Source organism: Ochotona curzoniae, unplaced genomic scaffold (genome assembly GCF_017591425.1).
Source record: "Ochotona curzoniae isolate NIBS_2020 unplaced genomic scaffold, NIBS_Ocur_1.0 contig_43, whole genome shotgun sequence".
Taxonomy (NCBI): Eukaryota; Metazoa; Chordata; class Mammalia; order Lagomorpha; family Ochotonidae; genus Ochotona; species Ochotona curzoniae.
This window is the reverse complement of record NW_024466218.1, coordinates 5310656-5326189: the sequence shown is the minus strand read 5'-3', so window position 1 is coordinate 5326189 and position 15534 is coordinate 5310656. Positions and strand designations below refer to the sequence as shown.

At 37.8% G+C, this 15534-nt stretch overlaps 1 protein-coding gene across 1 annotated transcript in view; it reads right to left on the bottom strand.

Annotated features, from left to right (window-relative positions):
• The window catches only part of CDH2 (cadherin 2), a 222125-nt gene that overhangs the window by 42885 nt on the left and 163706 nt on the right, over positions 1-15534 (bottom strand). The window contains exons 3-7 of the mRNA XM_040984837.1: positions 12911-13131; positions 11067-11213; positions 9226-9381; positions 7838-7982; positions 4753-4925 (exon numbers count right to left, since the gene is read on the bottom strand). Of these exons, the coding sequence (XP_040840771.1) occupies positions 4753-4925; positions 7838-7982; positions 9226-9381; positions 11067-11213; positions 12911-13131 (842 nt within the window). The remainder of the gene's footprint in view (positions 1-4752; positions 4926-7837; positions 7983-9225; positions 9382-11066; positions 11214-12910; positions 13132-15534) is intronic.

Here is a 15534-nt window from a genome sequence, read left to right as displayed (position 1 = left end):
CCACTCTCCCAGTTTTAAGGGCCTTGACAGTATAATGCAATAATGTTTGCTGAGTTCAAGCTCATGGTGCAAGGCACCGTTGTATGTATTGCACATGATCTCACTTAGTCCTCACAATAACGCTGTAAGTGAGGTAGGTTTTTGTTACAAGGTTATGTGTCCTCCAGAAAAGTTGGAACACCTCGCAGTATGTCCACATCCTGAGTAAGGCAATCTGGCAGAGATTTCAAGTGGGATGAGCAAGGATTGGGGGCTGAGCAGTAAATAGGAACTGGTGTTCAAGTAGCCAGTCTAAGAACTCAAAAGTTTAAGATTTCTGTCCAGGGTAAAACACAGTGCAGATATGCCTGGCTGACTGTTGACAATGGACATCTAGATATAACTTCTATGTAGCATGGTCTTTGCAAAGAAAGAGGTAGGCAGAGACTACATCGGTTGCCCTGAAACAGGCACTGAGGGCTGATTCAGAGAATGAGAAACAGCCTGCTATTTAGACACTGGGAAGGGAGTATTTAGGTAAATAAGAACAGGAAAAAACAGGAAACTTACTATTTGTATAAGTAAATATGTGCATGTAGTTCTGTGAATGGTTGGGCATCATTTCTTGTTAAGTGGGAGGAAGAGTTTGGGGGGTGGGGAGTAGGCTAAGGAAAGTATGGGGACCAAGATCCTGGAGGGTCTGGAATATAATAATCAAGAGCTCCATGTCCTCTGGGGGGTATGGATGGCCATTTTAATATAAGAGCCACTCAGTGTGTTTGAAGATGATGAGGAAGCCTGCATGTACCACGTAAAACAACAGAACACACTTTCAGGACGAAAACAAGCAATTGAGAGCATAAAATAAAGGACAGGGGCCAGCATTGTGGCTCAGTGTTTAAGCTGCTCCCTGCCATACAAGCATCCCATGCACATGTCGGCTGGAGCGCTGGCTGCTCCACCTCCCCTCCAGCTGCTTGCTAAGAGCCTGGGAAAGCAGCGGAAGATGGCCAGGGCAATAAGAACCCAGCCCCTCATGTGGGAGACCCAGATGGAGAATCCAGGCTCCTGGATTTGACATAGTTCAGCCCCAGCCACTGTCGCCATTTGGAAAGTGAGCCAGTGGGAGGAAATTTTCTCTCTCTGTGTATCTCTCTTGCGCGTTGGGCTTTACTCTGCCTTTCAAATAAATAAATGAATATGTTTAAAAGATTACTAGGCTTGGAAAACAGGATTTTTTTTTCTTTTGGCATGAGAAAAACTATGGGCAGGGGTAGAAATGACAGTGCTTAACCTGCACACGCTCCTACGAGAGTTATGCCAATAAGGAAAACAAGACCTAACATTTGTAGTGTCCTATACCGAACGCTTCCTGAAGGATGTTACATCACCCTTACATCTGCCGTGTAAGGGACAGAATATTACTAATCACATTTCCAGATATGGGAGTAGAGGTTGCATTTTCATATACTGAAGGTCAAACAGCCCCTTAGAGGAAGCGTCAGAACCCAAGTCTCATGAAGCAAGAGTGAATCATGCTAAGTCTGTGCAAGAAGGGCCAGAGCGTGTACACAAAAACACTGGAAAAAAACCAGAAAATGCCAGGAACAGCCACCCCGCAAAGCAGGAAGAAGTCAGATAAACAAAGTCAAGGCAACGTGGCAGGTACAGCGAGAGGCTTGCAGAACCTCAACAACCGATTTTTTTAAATTATTTTTAATTCTATTTATGTGTATAAAGTGAATACATTCCACATATTCCACGGTACAGATTTAGAAGCATCGATGCCTCCCACTCCACCTCTCCTCCTTCCCTATTTCTGAACTTTTAAAACTTGCAGATTAAAGAAAAATAAAAAGTTGAGTCCCAGGAAGTATTGCCATGATTAGGAGTTCAATCACTTACAGGTGTCATACGTCTTGGGAGAAAGACAACTGAAATCAGTTTTGACAGAATGAAAACTATGAATTCTAACAGAAATAAAAGAATTTCACCCCTACACAAGGCCTGAAAAAGTCAAAGTAATTTATCCCTGGCCTCAGGCAGAATTACCATAAACCATCCAAGACAGATACATTTTTCTATGCTAAATGACTTTCAGAAAAAGAAGGTTTTCTGTAATTTCTCCTAGTAACTTATTGTTGTGTTTAATAATTTGTTTATGCGAAACTATTTCTCACACTGTGATACCGACCTAGGGTCCATTTGCTGCCTTGGCTTCGCCCAGGGTTTGTGCCTGGCTATGCTGTCCACTGGTCCAATGGCAGAAATACTCAGCCATGATGATAGTATTGCTTCAGGTTTTTATCCTTTACAGTTTTCACGCAATTTCTTTTGACAACGTGGTTAGTCTACTCTAGCAAAACTATCTTTAATTATCCATGCCTCTTTGCTGTGACAAACATCCAGGCTACACGGGATAGGAACACGGCTGAATGAAAACAGAATGAAGCTACATCTCTGTATCTCCCAAATGCCAGGGTGAATGAAAGAGAAATACCAGGATTGTGAAATGAGCAATCTTGCACTCAAGAGGGAATATTGAAAAATACCCCATGTCCTCACATAAACTATGGCATCCATGCTGAGTTTACTGGCATAAAATGATAGTACTTCATACAGTAATTGAAGAAGTGAAAAACACATACTTTTTCTGAATATCACTGAACTAAAGTACTACTGCACAAAGCAAGCAGATTGCACCGATCTCTGATGCAACGCATTCGTAGAAAAAGAATGGCGGAAACCTGGATGTGGTTAGACACAACATCATAGAGCCAAATTTTAAGTAAGGTTCTCAGTCCAGTTGCAAGTGTTCACTGGCTCATATTACGCCATTATACTGCTTCCAGCACTGTAATGCTTTCAGCATTATCTGTTATAGCTTATTAATTGCAACAGTTATGTTTTCGTTGATGCACTTCAAGTGAATGCCACTGCGGCAAATAAACCACACGCACACACCTTTCCTAAAATCCTTGTCAATAATATTTATTGTGCTGGTAAAATGTTTCCTTTTGCAGGACACAATCTGAGGCATCATTACAGTAAATCCAGGCTCAGCCAGACATTTACAAAGTACAAATTTCTACAAGATGGAACTTCACTAACCCACTCAAACAATAATTATGGATGGTCAAGCAGTAACCTTCAGAAATTATAAGAAAATGGTCAAGAGAACAGAGGAAAAATAGTTTCACTGGTGCTGGGATTTTCAAAGAAGTATTTAAGTAGGGTTAGAATCAGAACTCAAAAACCAAAATGCTGAAGATCCAGAAAAATATAAAGCATTACTGCCACAAGTGATCACACACACAAAACCACACAGGTATAACGGGTATGTGACCAATGCGCTTGGAATTAAACGTGTAGTGTCACAATAGCTTCAACATTTGCCTGGCTTTTCAGAAATCACTATCCTCAAAGTGCGTGTCTCTGCATCTGCAGCTTTTAGTACTTAACAAATGAATGCGATCCCCAGTATTCAAAACTGTTATATAAATTAACATTAGAAATAAGTGGTAATTTTCAATAAAGGAGACATCATTACTGGTATTAAATCAGGCTAGAGAGACCATAAAAAATAATCACTTACTATCATTTATATCTCTGAAAACTGCTAGTGTTGGAGCCAGTGGGTTAGGTCACTGTCTGAAGCACCACTTCGCTTCTTCACTGCTAATCCAGCTCCCTGCTAATGCTCCCAGGGAAAGTAAGAGAGTATGGCTCAAATACTTAGATCCCTACTTCACAAATGTGAGACCTGGTTGGAATTTCTTGATTCCTGGTTCTGACCTAGCCCAGCCACAGTCACTGTGGGTATGCGGAGCATGAACTAGTAGATGGAAGATCTATCTTTCTCCCTGTAACTCTGCCTTTCAATCAAATAAATACATCTTCTTAAAAAATACAAGTGTTTAAAAAATTATTCTAAATTTCTGCACACAGTATTTAACCATGAATTTTAGGTATTCAATTGACAAGCAAATTGTATACTTACAGTATACTATGTAACATTTCCATACATGCATGTATCATGTAATATCTAGTCAGCTGACCCATCTATTATGGCAAATGTTTACTATTTTTTGGTGAAATTTCACTATCCTTAAGGTGATGACATTTCAAACCTCTCCTAGGATTTTTAGGAAAGAATATAGAACTCATTACATATAGTCTCTCTCTATCCAATAGGACACTGGAAACTTATTCCTGTCTAACATGCTTTTGGTTATTCTCCTTTTCCTCATCTGTTCTTCCTTCCTTTTCTCCCCACCCTCTGGTAGCCACCATTCTACTCTTAACTTCTGTGAAATCAAATTTTATAGATAGTACATACAAATGTGGTCATGGCCATTAATTTTTGAAAACCTAATTTCACATAAAAGCTTTGACTCTAAAGGAGATTTGATAATAAACAGAGTACCCAATTTTCCCCCAGGATTACTATGGCACTTAAAAGTGAGAAAAGTGACAATAAAAGGCGAGTTTATTTTGGTGCAAAAGATCATGAAATCCATGAATACTTTTAAAATTACATGTATTCTGCGTGTGAACCTTTTGCGAATGCCTCACACACATCTCCTTGAACCAGTGTGAAGCTCTAAGAGAAAGCTGTTTACCAGGTCAACGGTTCTCCTAACAAAACCTGAGGATTCGGAATGATTGGGGTATATGATTACCTGGAAATAAAGTATATGTTGATAGTACATACTTGATAGTACATACTTCTAAGATTAAAAACAACTTCAAACACAATTTTGGGAGACTTACTTCTCGATCCAGCCCAGCTGCCACGGTGATAATGTCCCCGGTCTCATTGTTGATTGTGAACATGTTGGGAGAAGGCGTGCTCGGGGCCTGAGACAGGATCCTGTACCTCAGCATCCCATTTAGCGCATGCTCATCATCAGCGTCAATAGCAGTCACTGTCATCACATACGTTCCTAGGGAGAGTGCAGAGGTGCATCTCAGGGCCCAGGGAAAGCAACGCAAGTTCCCATTTTTATGCATCGTTTCTTCACTTTTTCAAAACCAACATGTTTAGTCATTCAGATTTACTGAAAACACCACTGATGAGAATAGTACTCATCTTAAAAAACATGCGGTAGGTTTACACACTTGAAAGAGAACTAATGAAGTATACATTCCTACAGAGTACATTTGCCATCGTCCAGGTAAATTCACTCTATGAATCCTAAAGGAGGCACATGACTTGATATTAAATAACTTATATTAACATATAAAATACAAATGATAATGTACAGATATCACTAGAAACGTATTTTATGGCTGCTGATCCATCTTGCATCTGCTATGCAGCTGCAATGTCATGCTGAGTAGAAAATTCCCAGTGCTGGGGTCACTTTCTGAAAGCAGGCATTGTACACCACCAGGCACACTTTATTTACCTGGGTCATAAGGAATCAGTTCATGCATTACTGTTTGGGGACACTGACTAGAGATCTGGCATTGTGGTTCATTATTTCTTCAGAGATTAGAACACTGTAACCAACTCAGAGATTTCAATGTGTTAGGCATACTGGAACAGCAATCTATAAAGACTATGATCAAATAAGTTCAAAAGGGCTAGACAAATAATTTGTAACAGAAAATTACTATGTAGGGATGATCTGTTCTATGGAAACTTTCAGCAATCAAATCAAAAATTTTTCCATATCCAGCCTAGCTTCTTTGCATACTCTCAGCCCAATTCACTTCAGAAATGTGGAAAATCCCCTATCTGTAATTTTCCCTACATGGCACAATTTTATTCAAGAATTGACTGTGGATCAGCCTTTTTTTAAAAATCTCTTTTCAGAGCTCAATTATTTAAACCAGATACTCTCTAGATGATGTCTCTTCTCTATGTCTTTTTTTTTTTTTAAAAGAAAGTTACATTTGTTTGCTTGCTTTTATTTCTCGGACATTCTAGAACTAAAGCTGAAAAGGGCAAGAACTTGGTTACATTGCTGCAACCACAGTGCCAGAACATGGCCTAGCCCACAGCACACAATTTGCAAACACTGTTTTGGATGAAACAAACAAACAAACAAACTTTCCAGATCCTTGAACCAAAATATTGATGAGGCAATTTAACATAAGATTTGGTACATTAGTAAACTTGTCCTGAAAAGACACATTCAAACTTACAGAAGAATCATGGGAAATAATATTATCATGAAAGTCCCCATCTCTAGTGACCACAGAGTCTTTTATTTATTTAAGACTGATATGGGAATTCATGGTTCATGCATAAAATATATAACCTTTGTGCTTTATTTTGAACAATTTGGTAAAGCAGTGTTTTTTTTTTTTAAAGTAGAAATAACAGAGGCAAAAAGAAAATAAATGATTACAAAGCAATATTCTGCAGCCAAAATAACTAATGTTTATTTATCATTGGAATATTTTTTTAAGAGTAGTGTTTTATTACGGGTATTCTTAACATGCTTCAATTGTGTTATATTCTAAACATGAACGTAAACTGCTTTGGAAACCATCACTCAAAGGAGTCACTGATGGTTGAAATCCTGCCCAGGCCCTGTCCTTCCTCCAGCCACCAAGACATTCAACAGTGTCTTTTTGAGGATGCTAGGAAACTCACTTGGACCAAAAAGAACATGGTTAAGCACAGCTGCTTTGGTCTACACATTGGCTTATGTGCTTTGTATACTACCACAGATAAGAAAGGGGTTATTAATTCTATAAAATTTTACATATTGAAGCTTCTTTTTAATACTTAAAAACCTGTAACATAGCTAATTAATTCTTTGCAAACTCTAATTTGTCTTGGGATGGCTGGCCAAACGGCTACCTTTACCATCAGTATACCAATGGATGTTCTGGTATATTCATTTCTTAGACTAAATAAGCTATTTCTTGCTTGGCTGTTCCACTGTGACGAAGTCTGCAGCGCCTTCATTACAAGAATCTGTTCTTGTCCAACACTGCTTGGCAGCGGTGAGAGGAACTGGGCAAGTGCTGTTTCAGATCAGGCCACTTGTGAGGAAGTTGAAAACATGTGACTGCAGAGGATGCCAGGGCTGCTCTCAACATCAAAATCTAGGGTAGGTAGCAGGCAGCCATCACACCTGTCATGCCATTTGCTTTTAGTTTCATTTCCCACCTGCACCCCAAACCCTTACTTGCCTGTTAAGTTTTTCCAACTGCATTTTTTATGGAGGCAAAGTCTTATAAGGTCCAATCGGTATGTTGTGAACAGTTACTAATCTTCCTGTATCTAATCTGGTGTTCACTTTCAAGCTACACTGACAACAGCACCGGCATCCCATATGGGTTCTGTTTGAGTCCTGTCTGTTCCACCTCCAATCCAGCTCCCTGTCTCTGGCCTGGCAAGGCAGCAGAAGATGGCTCAGGTCCTTGGGACCCTGTACCTACATCAGGACCTGGAAGAAACTCCTGGTTAATGGATCCTGATCCAGATCAGCTCAGCTCAGCTCTGGCTACTGCAGCCACTTGGAGAGGGAAACAGCAGATTGAAAATCTCTCTTTGTAAATCTAATCTCAAAATATAATAAAAAAAAATCTTTAAAAAAATAAAGAAAAGGGGATTCCACAGATTTTAGAGGGCACAGTCAAGATAGTATTTATATATATTTTTCAAAGATGGGAAAATTGAGTAAACAGCAAGATATAGTTTTCATTCAAAACCTGTGTCCAGAAGAATAGAGCACCATTCAAATCACTTGCCTTTCATACTTTTCTTGCTGAGTTAACACTGCTGAATGTACTATATTTCCTCAAGTCATCAATATTTTAAAAATTTATTTCTGCTTATTTGAAGTGTAGAGAGACAGAGAAAGAGAGATATGTTTTAACCAATCTTCACACTTACCAGGCTTTGATCCTTCAGGAACAGTCCCATTCCAAACTTGGTGCAGAAATTCGGGTCTGTTATCATTCATATCAATAACATTGATGACAATGTCAATGGGATTCTCCACTTGATTTCCATTAATGTCTACTGCATGTGCCCTCAACTGCAAAAATAGTTAGAAAACAAAACCACTTAGCAGATTTATATCTGCGAAGGGAGAAAATACACAATCAATACAAACAGACGAGCCTATCACACGGTCTTTACTAAGCTTCCCCATGAATGTTATGTCAGTTTGTACAATGGTTATTTTCACTTCCTTCTCCAAGTTTTAGAATAACAGAGAAAAGCACTTGAATAACCTGTTTCTTCAGTAATTTCAAAAGACTAGGCTGATAAAACAAACAAGGTCTTTGGGAAGAGGAAATAGTACTTAAAGAATCTTTTATTTCTTATGCTTGCCTTTCTTGTAGATCTAGGAAAGTCTACTATATTTTTAAAAACTCAAATAATTTCTAAGACTACACTTGTATAAGAAGACAATACATGTATCAGGAGTAAACTAACAGTCTAAAAACAAAAAGTTCTTATGACTAAATGTCAATGAGAAAGTAACATGGAAACTAGCTCAAGAGATAGTTTTGGGAAAATCCTGGCTGGCCCTAAAAGAAAAACACGGCTGGTATGCACCCTCTCTTTTATTAAATAACCCCACAGAGATTAAAAATTTAAATGCAGAAAGTAAATGCAACAGATAACAATTGGGAAGTTTAGCATCCTTGAGCATGGGAGGCCTTTATTATATCTCTGTAAAGTCACTATATATAGTAAATTAAAAAGATAACTTGTATAATGCAAAAACTATATTATACTATGGCAAAAAATATAAGCCAGTTCAGAGCAACAAAACGAAGAAATCAAAACACCAATGTTGATGTTCTTAATAAGAGGGAATGATAATCCAAAAGAAAATCTTAAAAAAAAGGATAATCCAAAAAAAGAAAAGAAAATCCATAAGGCAAGACAGAAAATCAGCTTTAATTGCAGTAGTATGCATCCACTAATAATGTGCTATCTGTATATCTTATACACAACAGTTTTGGCTCTATTTGTACAAATTTGTTCTTGTAAGCTTTTAGCCACACATCTGAAGACAAGTATCAACATGTGAAGAGTAATGAGATTTCAGGTCATTTTGCTTTCTTCTTTCTTGGTGTTATTTGTTTTTTTCTCAAGAGTGTTCAACACTTCTATAAAAGTCATTAAAATAATCAAAAGGCTACAAATATATTTTTGGTGTCAAAGCCAAGTATCAAGTCTTCAAAACTGATTGGAGGGGCTGGTGAACTGTGGACACATTCAGTAAAGCACGAATACACAGGATTGTCAGCTGGCTGGAATCTTACATGAAACCGGGCTATGAGCTCGCGATCCAGAGGCTTCGTCACTGACAGCTGACCTGAGATGGGGTTGATAATGAAGATGCCCGTCGGAGGCTGGTCAGCTCCTGGCCCCGTTACGCTGTACCGCAGGGAAAGGTTTTTGTCTCTATCAGACCTGATCTGTGGATCAAGAAAACAATCGCATTACACGAGAGGCTAAATGAGCTCATTATGAGAGACAGGGCAGCCACACTTCATGCCCTTTTTCAGTTATAATCTTAGACCATGTCTTCCCAGAAAGCCACCTCCCCGTGTCGAATCCTCCTCTTTCTCTTCTTGGTGATTGGCTTCAAAAAGAGATGTCACCTATCCCCAGAAAGACTGGGGGTGACATTAACATCTAAAAGAACTTCTTCTAAAAGCAGTGCAAAAAGTCAAAATTTAGGAGAGTCAGCTTTTTAAATAGCAAATTCTACTCTGGGAGTTTCTAGTGAAGCTACTGAATACAGCAACATATGATGCATTAGATTTTTAAATAATTTATTTGCCCTTTTGCATCAGTTATTCAAAGACACAATCATCCAGTCATAGTGTGAAAGCTTTCTATTATAACGGAACTCTAGGATGACTGAGGTTGGGTGTCTTGTTGCTTTACTTGCACTAATACTATTCATTCCAACCAAAGCTCTGTGGATCATTAGAACGTGGCATCATCACTACACTTCTATATTAACAACAAAACATATGAAAAAGGATTTAAAAATGCATGTATATATTTTTAAATGTTATACTCCTTATAGAATCACTTTCTCCTCCCTTTGTAATTATACTCCTAAGAAAGTTAAGTAAAGGTATAAGTAGTAACAGGAGGCAGAACAACTATTAGAAGAAGGTAAGATGGAAAACAGGCTTATAAAAGGGGCGAGTTGGATAAGGATACTGAGAGCTTCTACGAAGAGATTTCTTCATCCATCAGGATTTTGTTGGGTTTTGTTTTGTAAGCTAAGGCAAAATTCTCTTTTTCATATTCCATTAAGACAGAGCAAAGAAAGCAGCTTTATTGGGGGCTATGCTCTTTGATAAAATGAATTAGAATATGCACAGGGACAAATTATACATCATTTTTTAAAAAGTGGCTTATTGGGAAAAAAATGTTTTCAGTATTGGAATGCACTGGAATGTTAAAATAATCAAATACACAAACATCTAAAACTTATCTTACTGTCCTTTTGTAATAAACAATGGCCCAATAATTTTACTAGATCTGCATAAAATAGCTGTAATTTATTTTTCTGTTTCTGATAATGTGCATCTGGAGTGACTAAAAGAAATTTACTTCTCTCATTTGAAGCCTACAGTTTTGTCCTGCCCCAGGGATTCTGTTAATGGTATCAAAGGTCATGTTTTTTCCTTCTTTATAAATCTCCCCAATGCACCTGGTGCTGGCATTTTTAGCAGTAGTTGTCCTTAAATTTTTAGGAAGGCAGAGATTAGCATGAACAACCCAACTGTCAGATGGGTTGCTGGGGTCCCTTGCTGGGACAGTGGGCATGGCACTGATAGGTACCAGAACTCAAAAAGTCCAAGTGGAACAAGCCTTGTCAGCCAGTGTCCAGGCCCCACAGAGAGCTCTAATTAGAAACGATCCAAGAGACAGAAAAAGAAAATAAGAGACATTCTATAGCACTGTTAGATACCCCAACTATGCTTTCTGAATATATGAAAACAAAACAAAACAAAAAACAATTTTCAGTGTATACACACATGCCGCAATTCTACTTTTTACTTTGAAAAAAAATGACCGAACCATTTTTCACACGCACTTCCCACACGCCATGGAAACCATCAGAACTGCAGCTCCCTACCCTGACAAGCTCTTGGGGAAAAGGTCCTCTGGAGTTCTCCGGCAAGTTGATTGGCGGGATGACCCAGTCTCTCTTCTGCCTTTGTAGGTAGCCATTGTGCTTAGTGAGCTGTCTTGGGAACACTATTTCTTCAACTTCTTGTGATTCCTTTGGATGAAAATACAAGACATTCCTAAGTGCCAGGAAAAACATTTTCTGAAAAAACATCAATATTAATGGATGTCTGAAAATATGTGAGTTCCAGTTTATTATGATCAAAATTGAGTCAGGGGGCCCTTCCCTTGCTCCCCAATTAAAACCATAGAACAAAACTAAACAACAACAACAAAAAAGGTTATGCTGTTCATTGAAATAATTGAATTCCAATTTATTATATAGTTCAGCTATGTAAACTATTTGCAGTTTGTATAAACTACCTTAGATTGTAGTTAATATTGATCAAAATTTAATAGTACCCTTTTATATATTTCTCATTAGTTTAAACCACAGTTCAGGTAATGTGCTACTGTACATTAAATTTAGGTCTTGATGTGCTAAAATATAATTTGAATTCCAAGAGGAGTTTAATACATACCGCTAAGGAATGTCTCAAATATTTATGACCCTATTAAATCCCACAGAATTAATGCTGTAATTATTCTAAACCTATGTCAGCCATGATGGATGCTGTAAATGACCCACTTTGCACACTAGGTATTAATCTCTGCTGGATGTCAACATTTTCTTCTGTTTCTTCCTATAACAGCAGGCATTAGCCCTTGCTACTTCAGTGCGAAAATACAGGTTAGTTTGCTGGAATGTGGAGAATCAACAACAAAAATAAAAACATATTTCAGTCCATTAGTTGCCCGTTTCTCACCTCATACTACCCAGATGACATGACTTCCCTGAAAACTGAATAGATTAACAAATTAACTGCACATAAAGAATCCCAACACTGCTATAAGGAAAAAATGAAAGTTATTCTTACTTGCTCTGGGTACACACAACACATGTACAACTAAATACCAGGTATGAATGTGTGTGCCCCATTTCTCACAATATAAGTATCATATAAAATGTAGTAGTCACAGCTCATAAAACTAGGACTTTAATACATGTGGGTATGCCCCTCATACCTATTGTGGATTCAATGCAAGTACAATATTCAGGAAACAGCATTATCATAACTTTGCTGAAAAAAGTTATTGTGCCTTATTTAAAATTCCTAATCAGTGATGTATACAAAATAAGTACCCAATAAATGTTTGTTGAATTGAACTGTATGGTGCTCTGTTGGAGATGGATCTCATTTATTTTATCTAGGCTCACAGCAGCTTCCACCAGAGGGAGTAAATCATTCCTAAAAGTCCTATCAGTAGAATGAATAATTCATACTCGCCAATTTGATTATTTTTTAAGGGACAAGACAAAAAAAACCAACCCTTATTGCCAGAAATGTTTTTCTGTTACCACTATAAATCTGGACTTCCCATCCACTAAATGTGACTGATGACATCTTACAGGGAATTATTTATTATGTGGCTGTATTTAACAGCTTATAAAGCTCCTAAGAAAATCCAAACAGCTACTTCTAATTTTAAATAAATTTAAAAGTAAAAACAAACCTTTCAAATACAGCTTATAGTTGCTTAAAGTATACTTAGTCTGAGTATTCCATAAGATTAAAAGCAGAACGAAATACTATTAAAGTGGTTGATATTAAATATAGAGACAGAATAAAATTTGAAAGCTGTGCACATTTGTTTCATGATACGTATGCTATCTTCCATTTTTCATAAACATGCGCCCTCTTAGTTCAGATGGTGGAAATCAGATTTTTAAGACATATCTGGATACTATACCTTCACTGCATCCTCAGTTAAGGCCGGTTTGAGGCTCACTGCCACTTGCCACTTCTCCTGGGTCTCTTTATCTCGGGCATATATCAGGAACTTGGCCTGCTCAGAAGAGAGTGGAAAGCTCCTCACAGCATACACCATGCCATCTTCGTCCACCTTGAAATCTGCTGGTTCACTGCTCTCATACTGTACTTTTCTTTTTCCATTGCAGTTGCTAAATTTCACTGGAAAAAAAAATAGTAAAAAGTATATGTCTAATGATACTATAAAGGCAAAAAATAATATCTCAGGTCATATCCTGCTTGAGTCAAATGACCAAATACAATAGGATTAAATGTAAAGGGTTTTGCATTATTACAGGCATTCTCACACTGCAGTTTTGAATCATTCTCTGAAACCTTCTTGTTTTAAAGTTTCCTCTTTCCCCTCACATTCTCCTGGATTCTTTTTACTGTGAGATATTTCACTGATGTTGCCTCCCTCCTCCGATAGACTCCCACTCATCCATCAGCCCACTTCAAATCCACTGAAGACAGGGCAGAGTCTTCATTCTGAGCTTGTGTGTGTCAATCTGAGCTCTACCACCAGTTTCACAGCCATATCAGACACCAGTTTCACAGCCATACCAGACACTCACACGAAGAACCCCATACTGTCCCCCCATGCTGTCTATGCATTTCATGGCACATAGTCTGAACAGATAATTGTTACTGTCTGCCTGTAGTCTGACCCAAGATTTCTTCAGTGACAAGGTGCTGGGGATTTTAAGAGATGCAGCCTCCTCGTAAGACCCTGGGGGCACTTCACTCGGAAGGCTTGCTAGCACTTCTGGGACTCTGGTGAGTTCTGCCAGGGAAAACTGACTCCATGCAGCTCTCAGCATGGTCCTGTGATCTCTCCACATGCTCCCATCAGATTCACATAGCCCATGGAGTCATTCTCAATGCCTAGATGCTCCTGAACCTGCAAAACTGAGCTCGATAAGCAGCTTTTCTCCACTAAATAATCTACCTCCGGTAGTCCACTGCAGCAATGAAAAACAAATGGAAAAAGTAATTTTTGAGCAAATGCTTAAGGGGAGAAAACAAAATCTGTATTGATGTTGACTGCTTGCTATGCTTTAGAATTAAAAGATCAAGTGGTAATCAAAAGGTGAATAATTTGTTAACTTCTATTGCTCATGATATTCCAAATAACTCTATTAAGCAGTGGCAGTTCTATAAATTCTCAAACGAAGAAAGATGAAAACTACAATAAATTGTAAATGAAAAAACTGATACCCTAAGAGTAGAAGAAATTAAAAATTCAGTGTTTTATCTTGATCTTATAGGCTTAAAATGGAAGAGAACTAGACGGGCACTTGGCACTGCTATCAAGGTGACCGGGGGGGGGGGGTGCCCATGTTCCCCATCAGAATCTCTGGGTTTGAGCTGTAGCTCTGCTGCTGGTTTCAGCTTCACGCTAGTGAAGACCCTAAGACAGGGCTCATAATACAAGTCACGGGGATTCCTGTGACCCAGTCTGGAGACTTGGAATGAGTTCCCAGCTTTCAGATCCAGTCCAGCACAACGCTGACTGTTGCGGACACTTTGGAAATGGATTAGCAGGCAGGACCTCTAACCCTACTTCATATCCTTTATCTCGATACCTCAAATAAAGAACAAATAGTTAAAAAATTACTTTCCTGAATGCAGTAACAACTGATTTGTGCCTCAATGGATAATAAAACAAAGTTGAAACCATATATTTATGAACATTATAATAATTATTTTCAAGGCAAAATAAATTAACAAAAACATTCTCCCAGAAAGACTTTTCTTTTGAAGTCTTTGCTTATATTCTTGATAGAAAAATTCTGTGAGAACATAGCAAGGAACGGGATGAGTAAAAAGCAGATTTTCATGTCTGTAAACATTTAATATTATATCCTCACTACAATTACACAGCATGCATTTTAAAATTCAATATATCAGATGACCATTGTAAATATAATCATATACACCATTCACATCGCTCATGGATCCAAAGTTTTTACAAACTCCCTCACTCCACACAAAACTGATAACAATTATTTTGCTTTCATTAATATACATTCATTGAGAGGTGTGCAAAAGCACAGATGAACACATACTTATTTCCTTTAGTAACACAGAATCTTTGATAGAAGTAACAAAATGCTTTAACTACTGAATATATTATTTCCCACATAATATTGCACATTATCCTTCATATTTCCATCATTTCAAAATGAAAATAGAAGTTGTTTCTCTAGCTAAACTATATTCAATCAAAATATTTGTCTTTCAGATAAAGTATCCCAAAAGATATCTAATTAGCCCATCTCCTATGCCATATGATTTAAAATTGAAAAAATGATTCTTTTTAAAGCAAATGATGCTATTTACTTCTCACCTTTTATTAAAGACAAAACATAAGGTAAAATTGTTTTTTGGGAACCCTGTTGAGAAATCAAAATCAGAGGCTCTCTCTTTCTATATAAAAGCACCTTTTATGATCAAAAAGAAACTCATATATAAAAATATATTCTCTGGATCAGAAACAGTATTCACACTGTTCACTTTTTTCTCACTAGCATTAGTCCTCAAAAATTTACACCTCTATTTTTT